Source organism: Apodemus sylvaticus, chromosome 19, assembly GCF_947179515.1.
Source record: "Apodemus sylvaticus chromosome 19, mApoSyl1.1, whole genome shotgun sequence".
In the NCBI taxonomy this organism is placed as follows: domain Eukaryota; kingdom Metazoa; phylum Chordata; class Mammalia; order Rodentia; family Muridae; genus Apodemus; species Apodemus sylvaticus.
The window spans coordinates 58,766,239-58,790,930 of NC_067490.1; the positions used below are offsets into that span (position 1 = coordinate 58,766,239).

Sequence of the window (24,692 nt, forward strand, 5' to 3'; positions counted from 1 at the left end):
TTAGTTTTCTGTAAAAGTATAAACACCCACATAGAGCATAAAATTATTTTGTACTTCCTATTGATAGCATTTAATGAAGAATACTCCAAACTTACAGAATAGATACAAAAGCACTAAAAAACCCATTTACCTTTATCTGTATAGTACCTTAGCACAAACATTTTAATGAAAAGCTGTGATTTCTCTATTATTCTATCACATCTATCATGTGTCCATCTATCCACTCAACATCTATAAGATCTGGGCAGAAATATCACTTCAGTGACATGATATCCTCTCAAAATATTTCAAAGCCAGCTATATAGTATTAGTTTGTCAGAAAACTGGTAAGATTCTCTTAAATCACAAGATTATGAAGGAATCCACTAAATCTTCATCATACAATTTCCTAATTTTCAATTTGTAATTAATAACTGATTTGTGATAGGATGATAGAAATTGTGTAATTATATTGTCCCTTAGAAAACTTATTAGCTAGATTTACATCATTTTCTGTCAATAATGCCATTTAATTTATCAATAATTTTGCTTCTAGTAATTAGGATCTGTTCGCTTTCACCACTCATTGACTTTTCATATAAATATATAATTAATAATTTTTATATATTAAGCATATACTTTACATGTGTGAAAAGTCAATGAGATATGAATATGAGGTATATTTATGAGTATATGAATATATATGTATATATGAATATATAAGCTTGTTAATAATTTATTTAATTAACTCTATCTCTTCATGTTTTCTAGAACTGAGGATAAAAACAAAAGAGAAAATGAGCAATGGTGGAATTCAATGCAAGTTGGGAAGGGTACTTTATTTTTCTGGGTTTTTCTAAATGGCCTCATCTGGAAGTTGTTCTCTTTGTGGTGGTATTGATATTCTACATGATGACACTGACAGGAAATCTCTTCATCATCATCCTATCACACCTAGATTCTCACCTCCACACCCCTATGTACTTCTTCCTTTCAAACCTCTCTGCTCTGGATCTCTGCTATACCACTAGCTCTGTTCCTCAGCTGCTGTTCAACCTCTGGGGCCCAGAGAAGACGATATCTTATGCTGGTTGCATGCTTCAGCTCTATTTTGTCCTCGCTCTGGGTACCACAGAGTGTGTTTTGTTGGTGGTATTGTCCTATGACCGCTATATAGCTGTGTGTAAACCCTTGCATTACTCTGTTCTCATGAATCCTCGTTTTTGCCAACTGCTGGCTGCAGCATCCTGGGTATGTGGCTTTACCACCTCAGCACTTCATTCTTCCTTTACCTTCTGGGTACCCCTGTGTGGCCATCGCCAAGTGGACCACTTCTTCTGTGAAGTGCCAGCACTGTTGAAGTTGTCTTGTGTTGATATCCATGCAAATGAGCTGACCCTCATGGTCATGAGTGCTATTTTTGTTGTCATACCACTCATTCTCATCCTGAGCTCCTATGGTGCCATTGCATGGACTGTCCTGGAAATACAATCAACTACTAGACTTCAGAAAGTTTTTGGGACCTGTGGAGCTCATCTGACTGTTGTTTCTCTCTTTTTCATTCCAATCATGTGCATTTATCTTAAGCCTTCAACAAAAAAGTTCTCAAGATCATACCAAGTTCATTGCCCTCTTCTATACTGTTGTCACACCTAGCCTCAACCCTCTCATTTATACTCTAAGAAACAAAGATGTGAGAGGGGCAATAAGGAGGCTGAGTTGGTATGAAAGAGAGAAATGAGAGAAGCCTTCTACTGTGCAGTCTTTAATAAGAAGGTCTGAACCATCATTAAGGTCACTTTACTCTTTACAATCTTTTTAGACACTGAATCATAAAACATAAAACACAGAGATTAAATTATTTAAGGATCCAGTGACGACCCCACTTAGTGATCCATCCCATATACAGTTACAAAACCCAGACACTATTATTGATGCCCACAAGTACTTGCTGACTGGAGCCAGATATAGCTGTCACCTGGGAGGCTCTGCTAGTGCATGACAAATACAGAGGGGGACACTCTCAGCCAGCCATTGAACTGAGCACATGGTCCCCAATGGGGAAGCTAGAGAAAGGACCCAAGGAGCTGAAGGGGTTTGCAGCACCCTAGGAGGAACAACAATATGAGCTACCCAGTACTCTCAGAGTTCCCAGGGACAAAAACAATAACCAGATTGTACCCATGGCTCCAGAAGCATAGTCAGCAGAGGATGGCCTTGTTGGACATCAAAGGGAGGAGAGGCCCCTGGCCCTGGGGAGGCTCAATGAAGCAGTGTTGGGGAATACCAGGACAGGGAAGCAGGAGGGGGTTGACTGGGGAACAGGAGGAGGGGAGATGGCTTATGGGACTTTTGGGGGGGTGGGAACCAGGAAAGGGGAAATCATTTGAAATGTAAATAAAGAATATATCTAATTAAAAAGGAAAATATTTAAAATAATTATATTTTTATTATAAAAATATGCTATTATATAAAAAGCTTAGCCAGTAATCTTATAACTTTCCATTATTTCCACAAATAGAAATTTGTTCTGGATGTTTCTTTTGTTCATATGTCTATTTTACTCAGGAACATATTCCTTTCCCTACTGACTTTACTTCTAAATCCTAGTGTTTGCTTATTTTTAGATGTTGGAATTCTTAGTACTTCAGATGGATGTGACTGTCCCATTTACCTAATAGAGGTCTCTTATGGATGAAATTGTAATGTAAGGTAAAAGAGGAAATACATGTACAAAAGTTGATTTATGACATCATATTGCATGTGCTAATAAATTAAAGTCAATTATAAAATAATCCCAGAAAATTTGACAATAAATCTTGAATATATATGTCTATTGTTGAGTGTCAGACAATGTTAATAAACAAAATAAATAAAAATATCACTAAACATCCTTTAGTGAGCATAGTGGCATAGAAAATTAGATTAAATGAATTAATCAGAGTAACTTAGATTTCTCTCTACCTCTCAATATCTTTTTAAAAAAAATACCATTATATTGTAGTTCCTCAATATGGGGCATTATGTTTTAAATGAAAATATTAAAATGCCTAGCATTATTGCTGTATAATTCACATAGAAGTGCATATAAACAACGGGTATTTTGTGGTTTTAGGTATATATACATGTTATGGTTATGCATGTAAGATATATTATTATATTATACTATAATATAATAATATTATATTATAGTATATAATATTATACTATCCTATACACACATATATACATATGTGTCCATGGTCACATCAATGTCTTATAAATTTTTTTTCCAGTCTTATGTCTCCTTCCAGTCTCTAGATTTTTTGTTCTAAACACTTCCAGACGTTTTTTTCCCTTTCTCCTTTCCTGCTCTCCTCCACCTTGCCCTTCCCCTCCTCCTTCCCCAACTCGCACAGGTAGCTGTAACTGGGAGGAGGCAGGAACTGCAATGACCTCAGAAGCAAGGCTGTGGGGGAGGGAGCGGCTCGGGGCCCAGCACGGAGTCGGGGAGGGTAGCGGGGGGGGGGGGTGGCGGGGAGCAGCTTCGGGGGGTTTCCAGGGTGGCGGTGGGGGCCGCGGTGTCACCAATGAAGAAGACGAACATGGAGCAGGTCCATTTTCCTCCAGGCTTTTGAGAAACCAACATAGATATATAGTTTTCTTCGAACTTGAAATCTAATAGCACCAATTATCTTTGCACAGAACTCTTACTTACATATCTCATCGAAACCCCAGAACAAACATCACCAACTTGGATTTGCTTTTAGTGGAAATGGACCAGTAAAAAGAACATCTATCACACACATTCTTGTGTGCAGGCCAAAACGAACAAAAGGAAGTATGTCAGAATTTCTTGAAACTGAAGATGGAGAAGTAGAACAGCAAAGATACATACAGTATCTGTACATACAGCAGTGGCCACAGTCATCTCCATTTCTAAAGTGATACCTGCTTACCTCTTCGGCCACAAGAAATGAAGTAGATAGTGAAGATGAAAAAGATCCAGAATGGCTGAGAGAAAAAACTATTACTCAAATTGAAAATATTTCTGTTATGAATGAAGGAGAGAAAGAAGTAATGAAACTGTGGAATCTCCATATCACAAAGCATGGATTTATTGCCCACAATCAAATGAATCATGCCTGTATGCTGTTTGTAGAAAATTATGGACAGAAAATAATTAAGAGGAATTTATGTTGAAACTTCATGCTCTCTAGTCAGCATGCATGACTTTAATCTTATTAGCATAGTGTCAATAGATAAAGCTGTTACCAAGCTCCGAGAAATGCAGCAAAAACTAGAAAAAGGAGAACCTGCAGCCCCTGCAAATGAAAAATAGCTGAGGAACAAAATGGACAGCAAATGGATTCAGTGAAACTAACTCAAAAGAAAAAACTTTGAAAGTAGATGGTGTCTCAGGGGTTCCAAAACAGAGCAAGAAACAAAAACTGTGAGAGCTAGCCCCATGTTTTGGACAGACACTGAAGCTGCTTCTAGGGAATACAGCCTCTAGGAAGAGTTTTGGTTTTAGGTTGTTTGGTTTTGAATCATTGATTAGATGATGTCATTGATTTCAGCTTGGAGGCTCTGTGGGTTGCTTCGCTTCTCCTCACATGCTTATCAGCTTTAGTGATGTCCTCACAATTTGGTTTTAGCCTGAAAAGCAGTTTTTCAAATAGTTATTTTTTTTCTTAGCTATAACAGTCATCATTTAAACATATTGGGTTAATCTAGAAATTTCACACGTAAATTTTAATGCTTGTTTCATTTGTAACTGTTTTTCTGCTTTGTAATTATGAGACATTTTCTGGGAAAGGAAGGTTGGGATGTTATGCTGTCTTAGAGATGGAGAATTTTTGTGCAATTGTTACATTGCTACTTTCCCCCAAACTTTGAACCTTGATTCAAAAATCATGTACACATTTGGGATGAGAGGTTACAATGCAAGTTCTGCATCAGTTTGTGTTACAAGTTTAAAACAGCACCAGTTGGTCTCCTGTTGAAGGCGATGTGACCTCTCCATGAATCCATGCTGTGCCTTGCACACTGATGGAAGTTTCTGTTTGTTTTAAAGTGACTGATTTTAGTGCCTGTTTTCCCAACTTAGGTTTTTACTTGAACATGTTTTTAGTTTTTCCTTTTTAATTAGATAATCCCATGGAAAATTGTTGTGTGCACATCTTTTGTACTAGGATGCAGATTTAAAAGATGCCACTTTGTGGTGGAGAGTATACTGAGTATGAACCAGAAGATGTCACACCTTGTTTCTTTTGGGATGTCCTTCTTGATTAGAATATCTATACAGATAAACTAACATGAATTGTTTTGAGCAATTTTTTCTGTGTTCTGTGTTTTTGTTTTTTGTTTTTTGTTTTTGTTTTTGTTTTTTCCAAGACAGGGTTTCTCTCTGTAGACCAGGCTGGCCTCAAATTCAGAAATCTGCTTGCGTCTGCCTCTCAAGTGCTGGGATTAAAGGCATGTGCCAACACTGCCCTGTGTTCTGTGTTTTCTGCATATATTTGTGGTTGAATTTTCTCCAATAGAAAGTGGTTTCACTACTGGCATATTAATAAGCACGAATAGGTTTTTATAGCAACTCCAAGCACTGTGGTTGAATAACATCACCTCAAGTTTTTATCCTTTAAAAAATTGCATTTCATATTCTTTATTTATAAAGGATCAATGCTGCTGTAAATACTGGTGTTTTTAATGTTTTAATGTTTTAATTTTAACCCACCACCATTAGATGCAGTTCCCTGCTTTGTTTAGTAAAGGGACATAAGCTTTCTCATGGTGTTTTCAGAGATTTATAAATGTAAATACTGATTTGGCTGATGTTTAACTATGAGGCTATTTAAATAGTGTGGATTTGACTTGTCATCCAGTATTAAGTTCTTAGTTACTGGTTTTTGTGTTAAAAAATAAGAAAGAAGGAAGCCGCAGTTTACACTGTAGGCTCCCTGGCTGCTAAACTCTGCTCATGAGTTCACTGAACTCTCATTTTTTTTCTGAGTAGTAGGTTCTGAGCATTTCTCCTGGGCTTTAATTTGCTAAAGCTGTGAACATATGTAAAAAAAAAAAAAAGATTATTTTAGGGAAGATGTAGGTGTAGAACTATTGCTTCTGTCATTTCTTAAAGCAGTTATGCTCTTAATGCTTAGAGAAGGCTAGCATTATTTGCACAGAAATATTGATGATTTCCCTCCCCTGAATAGTAACGAAATTACTTCTGTTGAGAAAACTGTTTATGCCATTTCATAATAAAAGCTGAAGATGCCTTTTGTTTCTATTTATATATAAAAAAGCCTTTCCATATGTACCCTTGACAACAGATTTGAAGAAATCATGTAAGATGATAAAGTATTTGAATGGTAGTAGATGTAAAAAATTCCGTTTAAAAGAAAGATTTGTTTGGCCGGGCAGTGGAGGTATATGCCTTTAATCCCAGCACTTGGGAGGCAGAGGCAGGCAGATTTCTGTGTTCAAGGCCAGCCTGGTCTACAGCTTGAGTTCCAGGACAGTCAGGACTATATAGAGAAAGCCTGGGTTGAGAAACCAAAAAAAAAAAAAAAAGAAAAAAAAAAAAAAGAAAGGTTTGTTTTGTTTTTGCATTGAATGTTTATTAGAAATCAAATGATTTTGTACATAAAGTTCAATAATATAAAAAAATACTTCCAGAATGGCCACATTTTGTTTTTAGGGAAAATAAAACTTTGTTCTGTTTGTTGTTGTTGATTTTTTAAAACAAAATTTAAAATTTTTTAATGAAAAAATTGTGTTTTTAATTTTTTTATATCCTTGATGATTTTTTAAATGTTTTTATATCCTATGATATGTTTTTATTAGATTAAATTTATGGAACAATTTGGGATGAACTGCCCACCCAAAACACCTTACAATTTTGATATAGAAACAAAATATTTTTAATTCAAGTGTTCTTTGTATATATTTAGCTAAATTGACCTTTGAGTGTTGTATGGTTTTGAATGCCACTGTCGATGAAACTGGCTTTTGTAAAGTTACTTTTATCCTGTGACAGTGTTGATTACACAGTTCATTTGTAGTCTTAGTAAATGCATTTGGATATGCATGTGTGGAAAGTGCATGCTTATCTTTATGCGTGTTCACTTGTGTGCAGAAGCATGTGTGTGCACATAAATGTGAAGGTATAAGGTTGATTTTAAGTGTCTTCTTCAATTGATTTCTATTTTATTTATTGAGACAAGGTCTCTCATTGAGTCTATTTATCACTGGTACTGAATAGTCTAGATGGCCAGCTTGCTCTAACCACAGATATATTCTGATGTTTTCCTATTATATATTAAAAGTTTTATGATTTGTACCTTGAATAATGACTTCACCCGGGACCAGCTTTACAACCTAATCTACTTCCAACCTCCCACCCTGTCAGTCATTTGTTGTCTACCTCTGTGTCAGAACTAAATACCTGTGATGTGACTAGTAGACAAAAACCTACTTTAATCTATTAAATAAGAGACTACTAGCTTCTGCCAATTAGCAAAAGCTAATAATGTCAGCAGAGAGCATCTTTGTACTATAAAAAATGTACTATAAAAAATGATAAGTCATAAGGTCATCTCTGATGTTCTCATCAATGTATTTTAACATTGCCTTGATTTGTGAATTTCTTTGATATGTGAAAGAATAAAACATTCATGAAATTGCTTCCATGTTGAAACATGGAACTTGGAATAACCCAAATACTTGCTCCTGGGCTATGGTCACTGAAAATTGTTCAAGAATAAACTAACTCTTAATACTATTGAGATTTGAACTATGTTTCTTGTGTCTAGTGTGATACTCCAAGAATAATCCTTTTCACTGGAGGATTTACTGTATGGGAGCTAGATACAGGCACAGACCTACTGCATTCAGGTCATCTGGTGATATTTCCTCAGGCAGCTTGTTAGTGAGTTCTTTCCAGGGCACTAGACCTCCTTTGATTTGAACATCTATCCATAATTTTATCTTGGCTGTGTAATTAAGGATGATAATTTTATAGATACCTCTTTTGGTTTACCTTGAAAGTATTCGGTTTAAGATATCTAGCTTGTTTGCTTTGAAGGCATTTTGGTCTAGACAGTTTTTTTTATTTGTGCATTTGATTTCTTTTGATACTCTAAAAGATTAGATTTTGCTTCCTTTTGAAACTTTGAAGGCACATTGGCTGTCTTTATATTCAAAATAATTTAATATACTATTCGATATTTTTCTCCTGACCCTTAACCTTAAATGTCTACTTCTTTACTTCTTAGCTACTTATCCTGTGGCCTTGCTTAGGAATTGTATAAGTACCTGATTATAAAGAAATCAAAGATAAGAGATACTTGTTGCCTCCCACCCAAAATATGGGAGTGCCAGGGGGGTCACCACACCCAACAATGTACAACTGCCTCATTAAAAAATCCAACTAAAGGGCTAATGACCCAAAAGCCTCAGGTGAGCTGAGAAACTCCAGATTGGAAAGTTGTTATACTGATAACATTTGCAATCAAATATGATCTAGGGAGTTCTTGATGAGGTCAACATGCCAACTGTCCTGTGGTGGTTTCAAAAAAAGGGCCTCTTATAGGGTTACGGATTTGAATACTGGTCAGTAGGGAATGACACTATTTGAAAAGTTTAAAGGATGTGGCTCTGTTAGAGAAAATGTGTAATTGAAGGTGGACTTTGAAGTTTCAAAAGCACATACAAAGCCCAAAGTCTCTTTCTTCCTGTGCCCTACAGATCTGGATGTAGAACTTTCAACTACTTCTTTAGCAACATGTATGCCTGCCTGCTGTTATGCTTCCTACCATGATGATAATTTAACCACAAGCAAGTGCCAACTAATTCCTTTACTTCTAAAAATTGTAATAGCCATGGTTTCTTTACCATAATAGAACACTGACAGAGACAAAACTGCCTCCTCCGCAAACCCAAATAAAGGACAAATGACCTAAAAGACTCAGGTGTTGAGGAACCTCAGATAGGAAAGTTGATACACTGATACCTGCATGTAATTAGGATCTAGGAAGCTCTTGATAAGAAAAGCAACTTACCAACCATCCAAATCTCTTACAGCCTTGAGATTGCAGAGGACCAATCTATGGTGGAATCGTCCATTCGAAAAGTTCCCTTTTCTGCCCTATAAAATCCCAAGTCTCCAGAGTCTTAGGGCATAGTTCCCACTCCTGCATAAAGACTGTTGCTCTTAATTGTTCAAGGACAATCTGTTCTGTAGAGGTTTATATTATTCCATGTTGCAACCCATAGGAAGAACAACAATATTAACCAATAAGACCCCCCCCAGAGCTCTGAGGGAATAAGCCACCAACCAAGAATAGCCTTGTAAGGCATCAATGTTGCGGGGAGGTGGGAGTGGGTGGGTGGGTGGGTGAGCACCCTCATAGAACCAGAGGGAGGGAGGATGGGATAGAGGGTTTCTGAAGAGGGCTTTTGTGGATTCTGCTTCCAGTTTAATTAAAACATAGAGGCATCTGATATAGCTGTCTCCTGAGAGGTTCTGCCAGAGCCTGGTAAATAGAGAGAAGGATGCTCGCAACCAACCTTAGACTGAGCGTGTGGTCTCCAATGGAGGAATTAGAGAAAGAACTGAAGGAGCTGAAGGAATTTGCAACCCATAGGAATAACAACAATATTGACCAATATGACCCCCCCCCAGAGCTCTGAGGGAATAAGCCAACAACCAAGAAGTACACATGGAGGGACCCATGGCTTCAGCCACATATGTAGCAAAGAATAGCCTTGTCAGGCATCAATGGGAGGAAAGGCCCTCATTCCTATGATGGCTCAGTGTCCCAGTGTAAGAGAATGCCAAGGCGGGGAGGTGGGAGTGTGTGGGTGGGTGGGTGAGCACCCTCATAAAACCAGAGGGAGGGAGGATGGGATAGAGGGTTTCTGGAGAGGAAACTGGGAAAGGGGATAACATTTGAAATGTACATAAATAAAATACCCAATAAAAAGTAGAGGCATCTATGTAGATTAAAGCTGTTGATCTTTTGCTGGGGTGGTCTTGTGCCAGGGAAATGTTAGTGATCCCCCCTAAAAAAACAGACAGAAGCTGATCTGATGCAACTCACAGCAGGGTCTTTAGTTTATTGGGGTTAGCTCCCCTGTCCCCCCAACATACCCCAGTCAAGTAGGATGGTTTTGAAGGTGGGGGAACCCTGAATATCTAATTGGAAATCTACTATGGCCTTTAACATAGTTGGTTGGTGCTAGGAGTCATATCATAAACTTAATTTCTGTTCTCCTTTTCATTGGTGGTCATTAGGCAGGGGGTGCAGGTTTGTTGGTAGAATAACCTGGAGACACTGGTCTTGTTGAGGGTGTAACTGGGAAATGCTGGTCTTGTTGGGGATTAGCCTAGAGACTGGAGCTAGGCTTAGGTTTTGTTGAGGGGCAGCTTAGAAACTAATGCTAGGTACGAGTCTGTTAGTTTACCTGAGTTCAAACTGAGGTCAGGTTCTGTAAAATGAATTCTGAATTTAAAAGATTTGGCATCTAACTTTCATTGCGTCCAACATGTTTGGGTATGCTTGTCCTCACTTTTATTAGATTCTGGAAAGACTTTAATTTCTGTCTTTATTTCTTCCCTGACACGTGACCATTGAGTAGTGAGTTGATCATTTCCAATGAATATCTTGGCTTTGTGTTGTTCCTGTTGTTGTTGAAGTCCAGCTTTAATCCATTGGGAGGATCTAATAGGATTCAATGGGTTGTTTCAATGTTCTTGTATCTGTTGAGACTTGGTTCATGACTGATAATAATATAGTTAGTTTTGGAGAAGGTTCTATGAGGTGCTGGAAAGATGGTATATTCTTTTGCTTTTGTGTGAACGATTCTGTTGATATATTCTGTTGATATATTGTTTGAGTCACAACCTCTTTTAGTTTCTTTATTTCTCTGTTTAGTTTCTGTCTTGACCTCTCCATTGGTGAGAATGGGGTGTTGAAGTCTTCCACTGTTAAAATGTGGGGTTTAATCTGTGATTTAAGCTTTATTAATGTTTCTTTTATTAATCTGATTGGCCTTGCATTTGGCACATAGATTTTCAGAATAGAAATGTCCTCTTTGTGGATTTTTCCTTGGATGAGTATGATGTGTCCTTCCCCATCTCTTTTGATTTCTTTTGGTTGAAAGTCTATTTATATATTAAAATGCCTAAACCAGCTTTTTTTCTTGTGTCTGTTTGCTCAAAAATACACTAGTATACACGATGACTCCTTAGATACTTGTTTCCAGGCCTGAGTATTGAGTTTAATTTTCAAGATGAGCATGGTGGAAAGACATAACACTCTTAGGCAATTTGTCCTTGTCCTTAATATGTACTCCATGACATCCACAAACATCCACACATATGTGAGTATATAAAGAAGGTTACTAAAATATACTACTGTCTATGACCATAATATAGTATTCTTTACCCAGAATGCATAATGTACCATGGATGTGCACACTTGGGCCAAACTTCCTTTCATTTGATTAAAATTCCTCAAATGATATCAATGAGATATGACCAATGAATGAATGTTATGATTAGATTAAGCAGTTTGCAATTACATTGTATATTCTAAGATATTTAGTAGTTTTTTTTTAAATTTCAGTATGAGAAAAGGGAGAACTATTTTCATATAATAAAAACATTGCCATGTAAATATTCCTAACACATTACCTTATAACATTATTGTAAAGAATATGAGATATTTCATTAGAAAAATATGTACCTTGGGATTTCAATTGAAGGATGTTGACTACTTAAAGAAGGAAGCCTCACTTCTCTCTCGGATGTAGCCACTGGTAGGTTGCCCATGCCTCAGGGGATGTCTCCACACCCATACACTAATTGGTCAGTATTAATTGGACCCAGGGGTTTGTTACTACTAAAAAGACATGAAGACAGGAAGGCAACAGATCAATCGGGTGATCCGGGGCAGGGGTGGGGGAATGGAGAAACATTGGAAGGCAGTGGAGGATGATAGATAAGATAAAAATTCATTGAATTACATGTACAACATTTTAAAAGAATAAATTAGAAAAATGCTATTAAGGTTTTTAAATTTTATGTAGGAGAAGCATAATCTAACTGTTAAATAATTTTATTTGTTGAGGTACAAGAAGAAAGGAGGAGTCGCCCCTTGTTCTGGAAAGACTCAGTGAAGCAGTATTTGGCAAAACCAGAACAGGGAAGTGGGAAGGGGTGGGTGGGAGGACAGGGGGAGAGAAGGGGGCTTATGGGACTTTTGGGGAGTGGGGGGCTAGAAAGGGGCAAATCATTTGAAATATAAATAAAAAATATATCGAATAAATAAAAAAATAATTTTATTTGTTATACAAACTATCACTTAGAACATAAAATCTTTCTTGCCAGATTGACTAATGCTCCCTTTAGAGCCTTATTCCTCAGAGAGATTTATGGGTTAAATATACTAGTTATCACACTATAAAAAAAGAACCATTAACGTAGTTTGGCCTCTTGAGATAGAGTGGGGGATGGTGAGTGAAGGTACATACTAATTCCTGGGCCATAAAATAAGGAAACTACTATAAGATGGGAGGAACATGTACCAAAGCCCTTTGTCCTTCCCTCTGAAGAATTAATTCTAAGTATAGCATGCCCAGTGTATCTATACGAAGCAAGTAATAAGCATAAAGGAACAGCTAGTATAAAAGTGCATGTCCCAGAAAGTATCAACTTATTTGTCTCTTTTGTAGCACATGCAATTTTTATCAGAAATGGAATCTCATATATTAAGTGAGCTAGTGTCTTGATGCCACATGATGGAAGCTGTTAAAGTAAGCATGGCTTTTGAGATGGCATAGGCAATTCCACAGAGCCACATGATATATACTAGTAGCATGCATGAACACTGATTCATGATTAGAGAGTAATACAGAGGTCTAGAAATGGGCATGTAGCAAACAAAGGACAAAACAGCAAGAATAAGACACTATGCTCCCATTGTACTAAATAAATTATGTTGAAGCACACCACCACACATAACTGATGGACTTTTGGGAGCTTCCCAGGTTAGACAGCATCTGAGGCACAGTGCTTATGGTGTAGCATATGTCCATAAAGGAGAGATTTGTGAGAAAGAAATTCATGGGACTGTGGAGATTGGAGTTTAATGTGGACACCAGGATGTTGGAGATATTCCACATCATGGCCAGAAGATATGTTACCAGAAGAATAATGAAGACAGAGAGCTCCAGCTAAGGCTGGTTGACAAAGTGTAGAAGAATGACTCTTTCAGGGTGGGTTACCTTAATGACTACCATTTTCTTCAATTTGATTCACCTGAAATAAGAAAGTGGCAGAGAGAGAGAGAGGGAGAGAGAGAGAGAGACAGAGAGACAGACAGAGAGAGAGACAGAGACAGACAGATAGATAGAGAGAGAGAGACAGAGAGATAGAGAGAGAGACAGAGAGACAGAGACAGAGAGACAGAGACAGAGAGATAGAGAGAGACAGAGAGAATTTTGAGAAATGAAAATGACATCACATTATTTTGTATTATGTAGTGTTTTTCCAGTGATTAAAACACTAAAAATTAAAGCAAGAAAAACAGATTGTCATGACTTTGATAGGGTAAAGAAATTAAAGAATTTTGAACAGGTTATCTGTATTTTTATGACACTAGTAAAATAAATTACTTTAAATGAATTTTTTTTTGATTTGGCTACTGAGCTTCTTCTATATAATAAGGCTAGATCACCAACTTCTCATTATAACTAAGCAAAAAAAAAAGAGAAGTTTATATTATTTGAAAATTCACAGAAATTGCTCTTCTAACTCTAGCTGCCATAAGGTAGATCAGGCTTTTAAGCTAATATTAGTGTTTATCTTCAACATCTGATAGATTAGTGCCTTCATGATCCTGGGACTGAAGTGTATTCTCAAATCAGTGCTGCAGAAGTCACGTAAATGTTCAAACATGGTTAAAAATAATAGGAAGAAGAAACATTAGGATGATTTTATTCAGCACAAATTTATCATTAAAGTTTTTCTTTTCTTCCAGTAGTAAGAACTGCGGTGTTGAACAATGTATCTGAGGTACTTAAAACTTACAGATGTAAATCCTTTTTGAATGTTTTATGTATTATTATTATATATGTGTGAATAAATAGGGTGAGTGTGAGCATGTGTCTGCCACAGAATATGTTTGCATTGTATGGTCAGAGGGACTACTTTTGGGAGTTTGTTTCTACTTTCTACCCTGTTTTCTTGGAGTCAAACTCAGGCAGTAAATCTTGGGCAGCAAGGGCTTTTTATCATTTGAGCCATCTTGTTAGACAAAATATATCATTTAAAGCATCATTATTCGACAATACAAATCACTGACGTGAAACAATAATTCATATTATTTTTCTGAGCTCACATATTTAACCCTGTGTAGTTTTTTGTGTAGTTACTTAGACTTTGAAATAATAGAAAGTTATATTTATTTTGGACTAATTCATTCATGTTTGGCATTTATTTTATTTAATGAGTGTACTACCCTCTTTTAATATGCATTTGTATATTTTCAAAGATATAGTAATTATCTATAGCTATAAATACACTTGTGAATATCATAGGAAAAGCTAATAACTAGCAGGTGATCTTCCTGAGATGAGCCACTTAGATTAAAATCTATGATGGAATTCTGGTAGGCAAGGCCCAGGAGAAAGTCATTTTAGGAAAGATACCTGATAGTATTATGCTTTTCCTGTTATTAGTAAACATATATGGCAATTACTAGGTATTAGCTCACCCTTTTGAGCAGGTCTATGAAGATGTACTGTGTTATAATGATGCTATATAGACAAATAGATGACTTCTCAATTCTTTGTGATGATCCTATAAGAATTCCTAAGATTATATCAGTGTTTATTAAGCTCTTTTATAGTGAGACTGATATTAGGACATTTCTGATAGTCAAAACTGCAATGAGAACTCTGCCAGTCTCCCATTGTATAACCAGTTAATTGCTTTTACTTGACTTTATACTACTCAGAGCACATTCTAAGAGGTTGTAAAACCATTAACCAAAGGTCATAAAAGGGGAGCTAAGGTGCTAGGATATAAGATAAAATATTAACTGGGTTTATCTATACAACTTCACTTAGTTAGGGTTTTTTAACTTTCAGTGAACCTGTGGAGCTGTAACAGGTGATGAAGTTTAGCCAGATAATTACTCCTAACGGATATACATGTAAACATTCACTATTGCAAACTTCTTATTCGGTTTATGATTTAATTTTATGTGTGAACTTGTGATGATTTTTTTACCATATGATCATGTAATTAAAAAGATGGTTTAAGTGCTGAAGACAAAGAGATGAGGGAGAAAGAATTTTTTCCCATATCCCCTTTTCTCGTCATTCTATTTTCCTTTTTCTTAGAGAGTTTTCATTGGAAACTTTTCTCAACTTAGAAAAAAACACTAAAATCACTTTTCTAAGTCTCTTTTTTCTTCTGGTGACATCCACTAGCAGGCTGAAAGTTAGAGATGCACAGTTCCTGCTTAGATAGAACGAAGACTATTAATCCCTTTGCTGTTTCAGGATGAGGTGCTAAGTGCCATAAACTGCAATTTCTGGCCTCGGAGGAACACAGAATGCAGGCCAGCTACAGTAGCAAAATAAATTAAACTTACGTAAGTAAACTTTTAATTATTATGAAGCAACCCTAAATATCTCATATCTTGTAATATAAAAGTCTTACCCTCCGCCTATGCTTGTTCTCCTCTGTTGCCCCAAGAAGAGCTGAGCAGAAAGAAGATCCCTCAAGGGTTGGTCCCTGGCACACAGTCGCATTATGTGAAAGAAATTCTCAATGGATTGTCAAGGAATTATAATAATTGGGCTCCTGAGGATTAGAAAACAATTTGTCAAGCGCTCTTAAAAGAATCTGAATATTTACAATGGCAAACGTGGTTTCACTATTTTTGTGCTGAACAGGAGAAAATAAATGCAAATAGTAATAATCCTATATTACAAGCAATAACATTTGCTATCTTACTGGCACAGAGTGATACTTGAATCCAAATATGCAAGCTAATACATGACCAGAGATACATGAACAACTAAGGGAGATCAGTATGAAAGCAGCACTGAGGCACAGATATGATGGTCCTCTTTTTTTTTTATTCGATATAATTTATTTACATTTCAAATGATTTCCCCTTTTCTAGCCCCCCACTCCCCGAAAGTCCCGTAAGCCCCCTTCCCTTCCACTGTCCTCCCACACACCCCTTCCCACTTCCCCGTTCTGGTTTTGCCGAATACTGATTCACTGAGTCTTTCCAGAACCAGGGGCCACTCTTCCTTTCTTCTTGTACCTCATTTGATGTGTGGATTATGTTTTGGGTATTCCAGTTTTCTAGGTTCATAACCACTTATTAGTGAGTGCATACCTTGATCCATCTTTTGAGTCTGGGTTACCTCACTTAGTATGATGTTCTCTAGCTCCATCCATTTGCCTAAGAATTTCATGAATTCACTGTTTCTAATGGCTGAATAGTACTCCATTGTGTAGATATACCACATTTTTTGCATCCACTCTTCTGTTGAGGGATACCTGGGTTCTTTCCAGCATCTGGCAATTATAAATAGGGCTGCTATGAACATAGTAAAGCATGTATCCTTATTACATGGTGGGGAATCCTCTGGGTATTTGTCGAAGAGTGGTATAGCAGGATCTTCTGGAAGTGAGGTGCCCAGTTTTCAGAGGAACCGCCAGACTGATTTCCAGAGTGGTTGTACCAATTTGTAACCCCACCAGCAGTGGAGGAGTGCTCCTCTTTCTCCACACCCTCTCCAACACCTGCTGTCTCCTGAATTTTTAATCTTAGCCATTCTGACTGGTGTAAGATGAAATCTTAGGGTTGTTTTGATTTGCATTTCCCTAATGATTAATGAAGTTGAGCATTTTTCAAGGTGCTTCTGCGCCATCCGAAGTTCTTCAGGTGAGAATTCTTTGTTTAACTCTGTACCCCACTTTTTAATAGGGTTGTTCCGTTTTCTGGAGTCTAACTTCTTGAGTTCTTTATATATATTCGATATTAGCCCTCTATCTGATGTAGGATTGGTGAAGATCTTTTCCCAATTTGTTGGTTGCCGATTTGTCCTCTTGATGGTGTCCTTTGCCTTACAGAAACTTTGTAATTTTATGAGGTCCCATTTGTCAATTCTTGCTCTTAGAGCATACGCTATTGGTGTTCTGTTCAGAAACTTTCTCCCTGTACCGATGTCCTCAAGGGACTTCCCCAGTTTCTTTTCTATTAGCTTCAGAGTGTCTGACTTTATGTGGAGGTCCTTGATCCATTTGGATTTGAGCTTAGTACAAGGAGACAGGATGGATCAATTCGCATTCTTCTGCATGGTGACCTTCAGTTGAACCAGCACCATTTGTTGAAAAGGCTATCTTTTTTCCATTGGATGTTTTCAGCCTCTTTGTCGAGGATCAAGTGGACATAGGTGTGTGGGTTCATTTCTGGATCTTCAATCCTGTTCCATTGATCCTCCTGCCTGTCACTGTACCAATAGCATGCAGTTTTTAACATTATTGCTCTGTAGTATTGCTTGAGGTCAGGGATACTGATTCCCCCAGATTTTCTTTTGTTGCTGAGAATAGTTTTAGCTATCCTGGGTTTTTTTGTTGTTCCAGATGAATTTGATAATTGCTCTTTCTAACTCTGTGAAGAATTGAGTTGGGATTTTGATGGGTATTGCATTGAATCTGTATATTGCTTTGGCAAAATGGCCATTTTAACTATATTGATTCTACCGATCCATGAGCATGGGAGGTTTTCCCATTTTTTGAGGTCTTCTTCCATTTCCTTCTTCAGAGTCTTGAAGTTCTTGTCATACAGATCTTTCACATGTTTGGTAAGAGTCACCCCAAGATACTTTATACTGTTTGTGGCTATTGTGAAGGGGGTCATTTCCCTAATTTCTTTCTCAGCCTGCTAATCCTTTGAGTATAGGAAGGCCACTGATTTGCTTGTATTGATTTTTTAACCTGCCACTTTGCTGATGTTGTTTATCAGCTGTAGGAGCTCTCTAGTGGAGTTTTTTGGGTCACTTAGGTAGACTATCATGTCGTCTGCAAATGACTTCTTCCTTTCCAATTTGTATCCCTTTGACCTCCATATGTTGTCGAATTGCCCGAGCTAGTACCTCAAGTACAATATTGAAAAGATAAGGAGAAAGGGGGCAGCCTTATCTGGTCCCTGATTTCAGTGGGATTGCTGCAAGTTTCTCTCCATTTAGTTTGATGCTGGCTACCGGTTTGCTGTATATTGCTTTTACTATGTTTAGGTATGGGCCTTGAATTCCTGTTCTCTCCAAGACTTTAAGCATGAAAGGATGCTGAATTTTGTCAAATGCTTTTCAGCATCCAATGAAATGACCATGTGGTTTTGTTGTTTGAGTTTGTTTATGTAGTGGATTGCATTGATGGATTTCCGTATATTGAGCCAACCCTGCATTCCCGGGATAAAGCCTACTTGATCATGGTGGATGATCACTTTGATGTGTTCTTGGATTCGGTTGGCAAGAATTTTATTGAGTATTTTTGCACCGATGTTTATAAGGGAAATTGGTCTGAAGTTCTCTTTCTTTGTTGGATCTTTGTGTGGCTTTGGTATCAGCGTAATTGTGGCTTCGAAGAAGGAATTGGGTAGTGTTCCTTCTGTTTCTATTTTGTGGAATAGTTTGAAGAGTATTGGTGTTAACTCTTCTTTGAAAGTCTGATAGAATTCTGCACTGAAACCATCTGGTCCTGTGCTTTTTTTGGTTGGAAGACTTTCTATGACTCCTTCTATTTCTTTAGGCATTATGGGACTGTTTAGATGGTCTAGTTGGTCCTGATTTAATTTTGGTATTTGGTATCTGTCAAGGAAATTGTACATTTCCTCCACATTCTCCAGTTGTGTTGAGTACAGTCTCTTGTAGTAGGATCTGATGATTTTTTGGATTTCTTCAGTTTCCGTTGTTATATCTCCCTTTTCATTTCTAAGTTTGTTAATTTGGATACTTTCTCTGTGCCCTTTGGTCAGTCTGGCTAAGGGTTTATCTATCTTGTTGATTTTCTCAAAGAACCAGCTCCTGGTTTTGTTGATTTTTTGTATGGTTCTCTTTGTTTCTACTTGATTGATTTCGGCCCTGAGTTTGATGATTTCCTGCCTTCTACTCCTCCTGGGTGAAATAGCTTCTTTTTGTTCCAGGGCTTTCAGGTGTGTCATTAAGCTGGTAATGTATGCTCTCTCCATTTTCTTTTTGGAGGCACTCAGGGCTATGAATTTTCCTCTTAGCACTGCTTTCATTGTGTCCCATAGATTTGGGTATGTTGTGTTTTCATTTTCATTGTGTTCTAAAAAGTCTTTATTTTCTTTCTTTATTTCCCCCTTGACCAAGGTATCATTGAGTAGAATATTGTTCAGTTTCCACGTGTATGTGGGTTTTCTGTTGTTTTTGTTGCTATTGAAGACCACTTTTACTCCATAGTGATCTGATAGGAGGCATGGGATTAGTTCTATCTTCTTATATTTGTTGAGGTCTGTCTTGTGACCAATTATATGGTCGATTTTGGAGAAGGTACCATGAGGTGCTGAGAAAAAAGGTTTATTCTTTTGTTTTAGGATAGAATGTTCTATATATATCTGTTAAATCTAATTGGTCCAAAGCTTCAATTAGTTTCATTGTGTCCCTGTTTAGTTTCTGTTTTCCTGATCGGTCCATTGAGGAAAGTGCAGTGTTGAACTCACCCACAATTATTGTGTTAGGTGCAATGTGTGCTTTGAGTTTTAATAAAGTTTCTTTTACGAAAGAGGGTGCCCTTGTATTTGGAGCATAGATGTTCAGGATTGAGAGTTCTTGTTGTTGTATTTTTCCTTTGACCAGCAAGAAGTGTCCCTCAGACTCTCTTTTGATGACTTTGGGTTGAAAGTCAATTTTATCTGATATTAAAATGGCTACTCCAGCTTGTTTCCTGAGACCATTTGCTTGTAAAATTGTCTTCCAGCCTTTTACTCTAAGGTAGTGTTTGTCTTTGACCCTGAGGTGTGTTTCCTGTAAGCAGCAACATGTAGGGTCCTGTTTGCGTATCCAGTCAGTTAGTCTGTGTCTTTTTATTGGGGCATTAGTCCATTGATGTTAAGAGATATTAAGGAATAGTGATTGTTACTTCCTGTCATGTTTGACGTTATTTTTTAAATTTGATGGCTTAACTTCTTTTGGATTTGATGAAATGTTACTATCTTGCTTTTTCCAGGGTGAAGTTTCCCTCCTTGTATTGGTGTTTTCCTCCTATTATCCTTTGTAGGGCTGGGTTTGTGGATAGATATTGGGTAAACTTGGTTTTGTCATGAAATATCTTAATTTCTCCATCTACGGTGATTGAGAGTTTTGCTGGATATAGTAGTTTTGGTTGGCATTTGTGTTCTCTTAGAGTCTGCATGAGATCTGCCCAGGACCTTCTAGCCTTCATAGTCTCAGGTGAAAAGTCTGCGGTGATTCTGATAGGTCTTCCTTTATATGTTACTTGGCCTTTTTCTTTTACTGCCTTCAATATTCTTTCTTTGTTTAGAACAATTGGTGTTTTGATTATTATGTGACGGGAAGTATTTCTGTTCTGGTCCAGTCTGTTTGGAGTTCTGTAGGCTTCTTGTATATTCATGGGCATCTCTCTCTTTAGGTTAGGGAAGTTTTCTTCCATAATTTTATTGAAGATATTTGCTGGCCCTTTAAGTTGTAAATCTTCACTCTCATCTGTGCCTATAATCCTTAGGTTTGGTCTTCTCATTGTGTCCTGGATTTCCTGGATATTTTGGGTTACCAGCTTTTTGCATTTTGCATTTTCTTTAACTGTTGAGTCCATGGTTTCTATGGAATCTTCAGCATCTGAGATTCTTTCTTCTATCTCTTGTATTCTGTTGTTGATATTTGCATCTCTGTCCCCTGATTTCCTCCCAAGGCTTTCTATCTCCAAAGTTGTCTCCCTATGAGTTTTCTTAGTTGTTTCTACTTCTGATTTTAGATCCTGGATGGTTTTGCTTAGTTCCTTCACTTGCTTGTTTCTGCTTTCCTGTAATTCTTTAAGAGATTTTTGTGTTTCCTCTTTCATGACCTCAGCCTATTGACCAAAGTTCTCCTGTATTTCTTTAAGTGTTTTTTGCGTTTCGTCATTATTGGCTTTTGTATTCTCCTGGATTTCTTTCAATGATTTTTGTGTTTCCCTTGAAAGGGCTTCTAACTTTTGATCTCTTTTCTCCTGAATTTCTTTAAGTATGTCTTTCATGTGTTCCTGTACCAGCATCATGACCAGTGATTTTAAATCCAAATCTTGTTTTACTGGTGTGATGGGGTATCCAGGACATGCTGGTAGAGGAGAATTGGGTTCAGATGTTGCCATATTGCCTTGATTTCTGTTAGTGACGTACCTGCGTTTGCCTTTTGCCATCTAGTTCTCACTGGTGTTAGTTGGCCTTGTCAGTGCTGGACTCACCAGTGCAAGCTACCCCTTCCCAGGTGGCCTCTGGTGCACAGCTTACCTCCTGCACTGCCTGGAGACAGGGTGCTGTTGCCCAGGCTGTTCAGATCCCGAAGCAGACATCTGAAGGCTCCCGCTGGGGCCCGCTGGATTCACCGAAGCACACCGACTTCTCCCAGCTGGCTGCCCGGAAGCCCCTCTAGCCTCTTGCAGGACCTGGAGATGTGGTACTGCCGCCCAGGCTGATCTGGATCCGGAAGCAGAGAGAGTTGAGCTGAGGGCTCCCACCTGAGGCCTTGCCCCAGATTATGTCTGTGGACCAGATGGAGCCCGTGTGCACCCCCAGGGAGCGCCGATGGTGTATGCTACCGGGACCTCCCCTGTGTTCTGATCACTCTGCTGGCTAGCCGATCTCCCAACCAGGCTGGCACACACAAGGTTAGCCTGGCCGCCCAGGCCCTGAGTCCAGGCAAAAGCCTGGGAAGCCAAGGTCCGAGCAAAGTTCCCATAGGGCTATGACTGTTAATTGGGTCTGCCAGGTGACCAGGATGGCGGGCGTGCATGCTCGCGCTCCCCGAAAGCACCGGGAGAGTCTGCTGTGCTAACAACCTCCTGGGTGGGTTGACACACAGATGGCCCACCAAGCTGCCCAGTTCTTGGGGTCAGTCCTGGGCTTTTTGGGGCCTAGACCCCCGTTTTGTTAGCCTCAGGCTATGCCTGTTACGGCTCTGCCCACCAGAGCTCTCTGTCGTCCTGTAGGCAAAATGGCAGCACGCGCACAGGCCAGGGCAAAAAACCTCCTGGCTGGGTTGGCACCCCAATGGCCCCCCCGAACAGCCCAGGGCCTGGGTGCAGGCCAACTCCCGTCGGGCTCAGACCCCTGCGGTTTTTGCCTCGGATTATGTTTGTGTACCTCAGTCTGTCCGATCTCTCTGGAGTCCGAAACCAAGATGGAGGTGAGCCTCTCCTGACTGGCGGGAGGCCAAGTTCTGAAGTCATGATGGTCCTCTTGATAAAGCCTATTCAAGCTATGGCTCAACTGTCTCTGCGAAAATGTTCACAATGACATGCATCTGCTCCTTTGCCTACATGGAACCAGGTTAAGTCTTTATGTTCACAGGCTCAGATAATTATCTAGCAAACAATTTGTCCTTGCACTACTAAGCAGTTGTTTTTGACCATGTGTGCTTTACTCATAGTCTCTTCTCAAGTTACGTCTATTGATGGAGTTATTGTGCTTATATTCCTAATCCTCCATTTCTTGAACCTGTTATGTGGGGGGAATCTAATATTTTAATTTTTCTGTGCCCAAGAATATTCTTTCTCTTCCATGGCAAGATTTATAACATAATTCTCAAGACGATGGAACATTATATAATTTTACTTCTCAGATGCAGGATAATTCTGGGTGCTTGTTACTATTTCCTTGTTTGGTTATGAATTGGCAATATTGGCTTTCCCCTAGAATTAACACCACAAATAGTTGTACAGCAAGGATTGGCTGCTTGGCGTATTAATCAAAGTTGAAGCAATTTAATTTTTGACAGTGAATTATCATATTAAGAATGCCTTGACTTTACATATATTAGTTTGAAATAGTGTCCTTTCATCAATGAGAGGAGAGGCTCTTGGTCCTGTGAAGGCTAGTTGTCCCAGCATAGGGGAATGCCAGGACAGGGAAGCAGGTTTGGGTGGGTTAGGGAGCAGGGGAATGGGGATAGGGGGCTTTTGGAGGGTAAACAAGGAAAGCACATAACATTTGAAATGTGAATAAAGAAAATATCTAATAAAAATAAATGTAAAAATAAATAAATAAAGGAAATAGTGTCCTTTTAAATGACAATCTTGTATGAGTAAATTTAGAAAAAAATATACAATTGAAAAAATGCATCCTGGATTAATTGGGAGACCTTCTGGAATGTTTATAAATACTTGTTCTGAATTTCCATGTATGAATCATATGGCTTATGATCTTTCTAATGTTACCAGTATGAATGACAGGTGCTGGATTGATGGTCTGGGGGAGATGGTGGAATCGCTAATGGCTTATTCCCTCTGAAGGAACATCCAACTGTTTTACAGTCACATTTTTGGAACATGACAGCTGCATTGAAACCTGTGATTTTGTCTAATGTCTAATTTAGTAGGACTGTTCAATCTGCTTCTACTTACAGTTTTACAACATATAAGAAATATATATGACTTCTTCCTTTCCAATTTGTATCCCCTTGACCTCCTTATGTTGTCTAATTGCTCTAGCTAGAACTTCAAGTACTATATTGAAAAGATATGGAGAGAGGGGCCAGCCTTGTATAGTCCCTGATTTTAGTGGGATTGCTTCAAGTTTCTCTCCGTTTAGATTTATGTTGGCTACCAGTTTGCTGTATATTGCTTTAATTATGTTTAGGTATGGGCCTTGAATTCCTGTTCTTTCCAATACTTTTAGCATGAAAGGATGCTGAATTTTGTCAAATGCTTTTTCTGCATCTAATGAGATGATCATATGGTTTTTTTTCTTTGAGTTTGTTTATGTAGTGGATTGCATTGATGGATTTCCTTATATTGAACCATCCCTGCATCCCTGGGATGAAGCCTACTTGATCATGGTGGATGATTGTTTTGATGTGTTCTTGGATTCGGTTGGCAAGAATTCTATTAAGTATTTTTGTATCAATATTCATAACAGAAATTGGCCTGAAGTTCTCTTTGTTGGATGTTTGTGTGGTTTTGGTATCAGCGTAATTGTGGCTTCATAGAACGAGTTGGGTAGAGTTCCTTCTTTTTCTATCTGTTTCAGTCTTCTGCTCCTTCTGTTTCAGTCTGGCAGTTCCTCAGAAAACTGGACATGACACTTCCAGAGGACCCCACCATACCTCTCCTGGGCATATACCCAAAGTATTCCCCGGCATGCAATAAAGACACATGCTCCATTATATTCATAGCAGCCTTATTTATAATAGCCAGAAGCTGGAAAGAACCCAGATGCACCTCAAAGGAGGAATGGATACAGAAAATGTGGTATATTTACACAGTGGAATACTACTCAGCAATTAGAAACAATGAATTCACAAAATTTTTAGGCAAATGGTTTGATCTGGAAAATATCATCCTAAGTGAGGTAACCCAGTCACAAAAGAATAGACATGGAATGCAATCTCTGATAAGTGGATATTAATTAGCCCAGAAGCCCTGAATACCCAAGGCACAAATCGCATAACAAATGACTCCC

The 24,692-nt window shown here is 38.2% G+C and overlaps 1 protein-coding gene across 1 annotated transcript; it reads left to right on the top strand.

The window, feature by feature from the left end:
- Positions 1 to 783: 783 nt before the first annotated feature.
- LOC127670158 (olfactory receptor 2J3-like) lies at positions 784 to 1,720 on the top strand. Its single transcript, XM_052164473.1, is given in 2 exon segments — positions 784 to 1,575; positions 1,577 to 1,720. Coding segments are annotated over 2 exon segments (936 nt in total).
- The last annotated feature ends 22,972 nt before the right edge of the window (positions 1,721 to 24,692 follow it).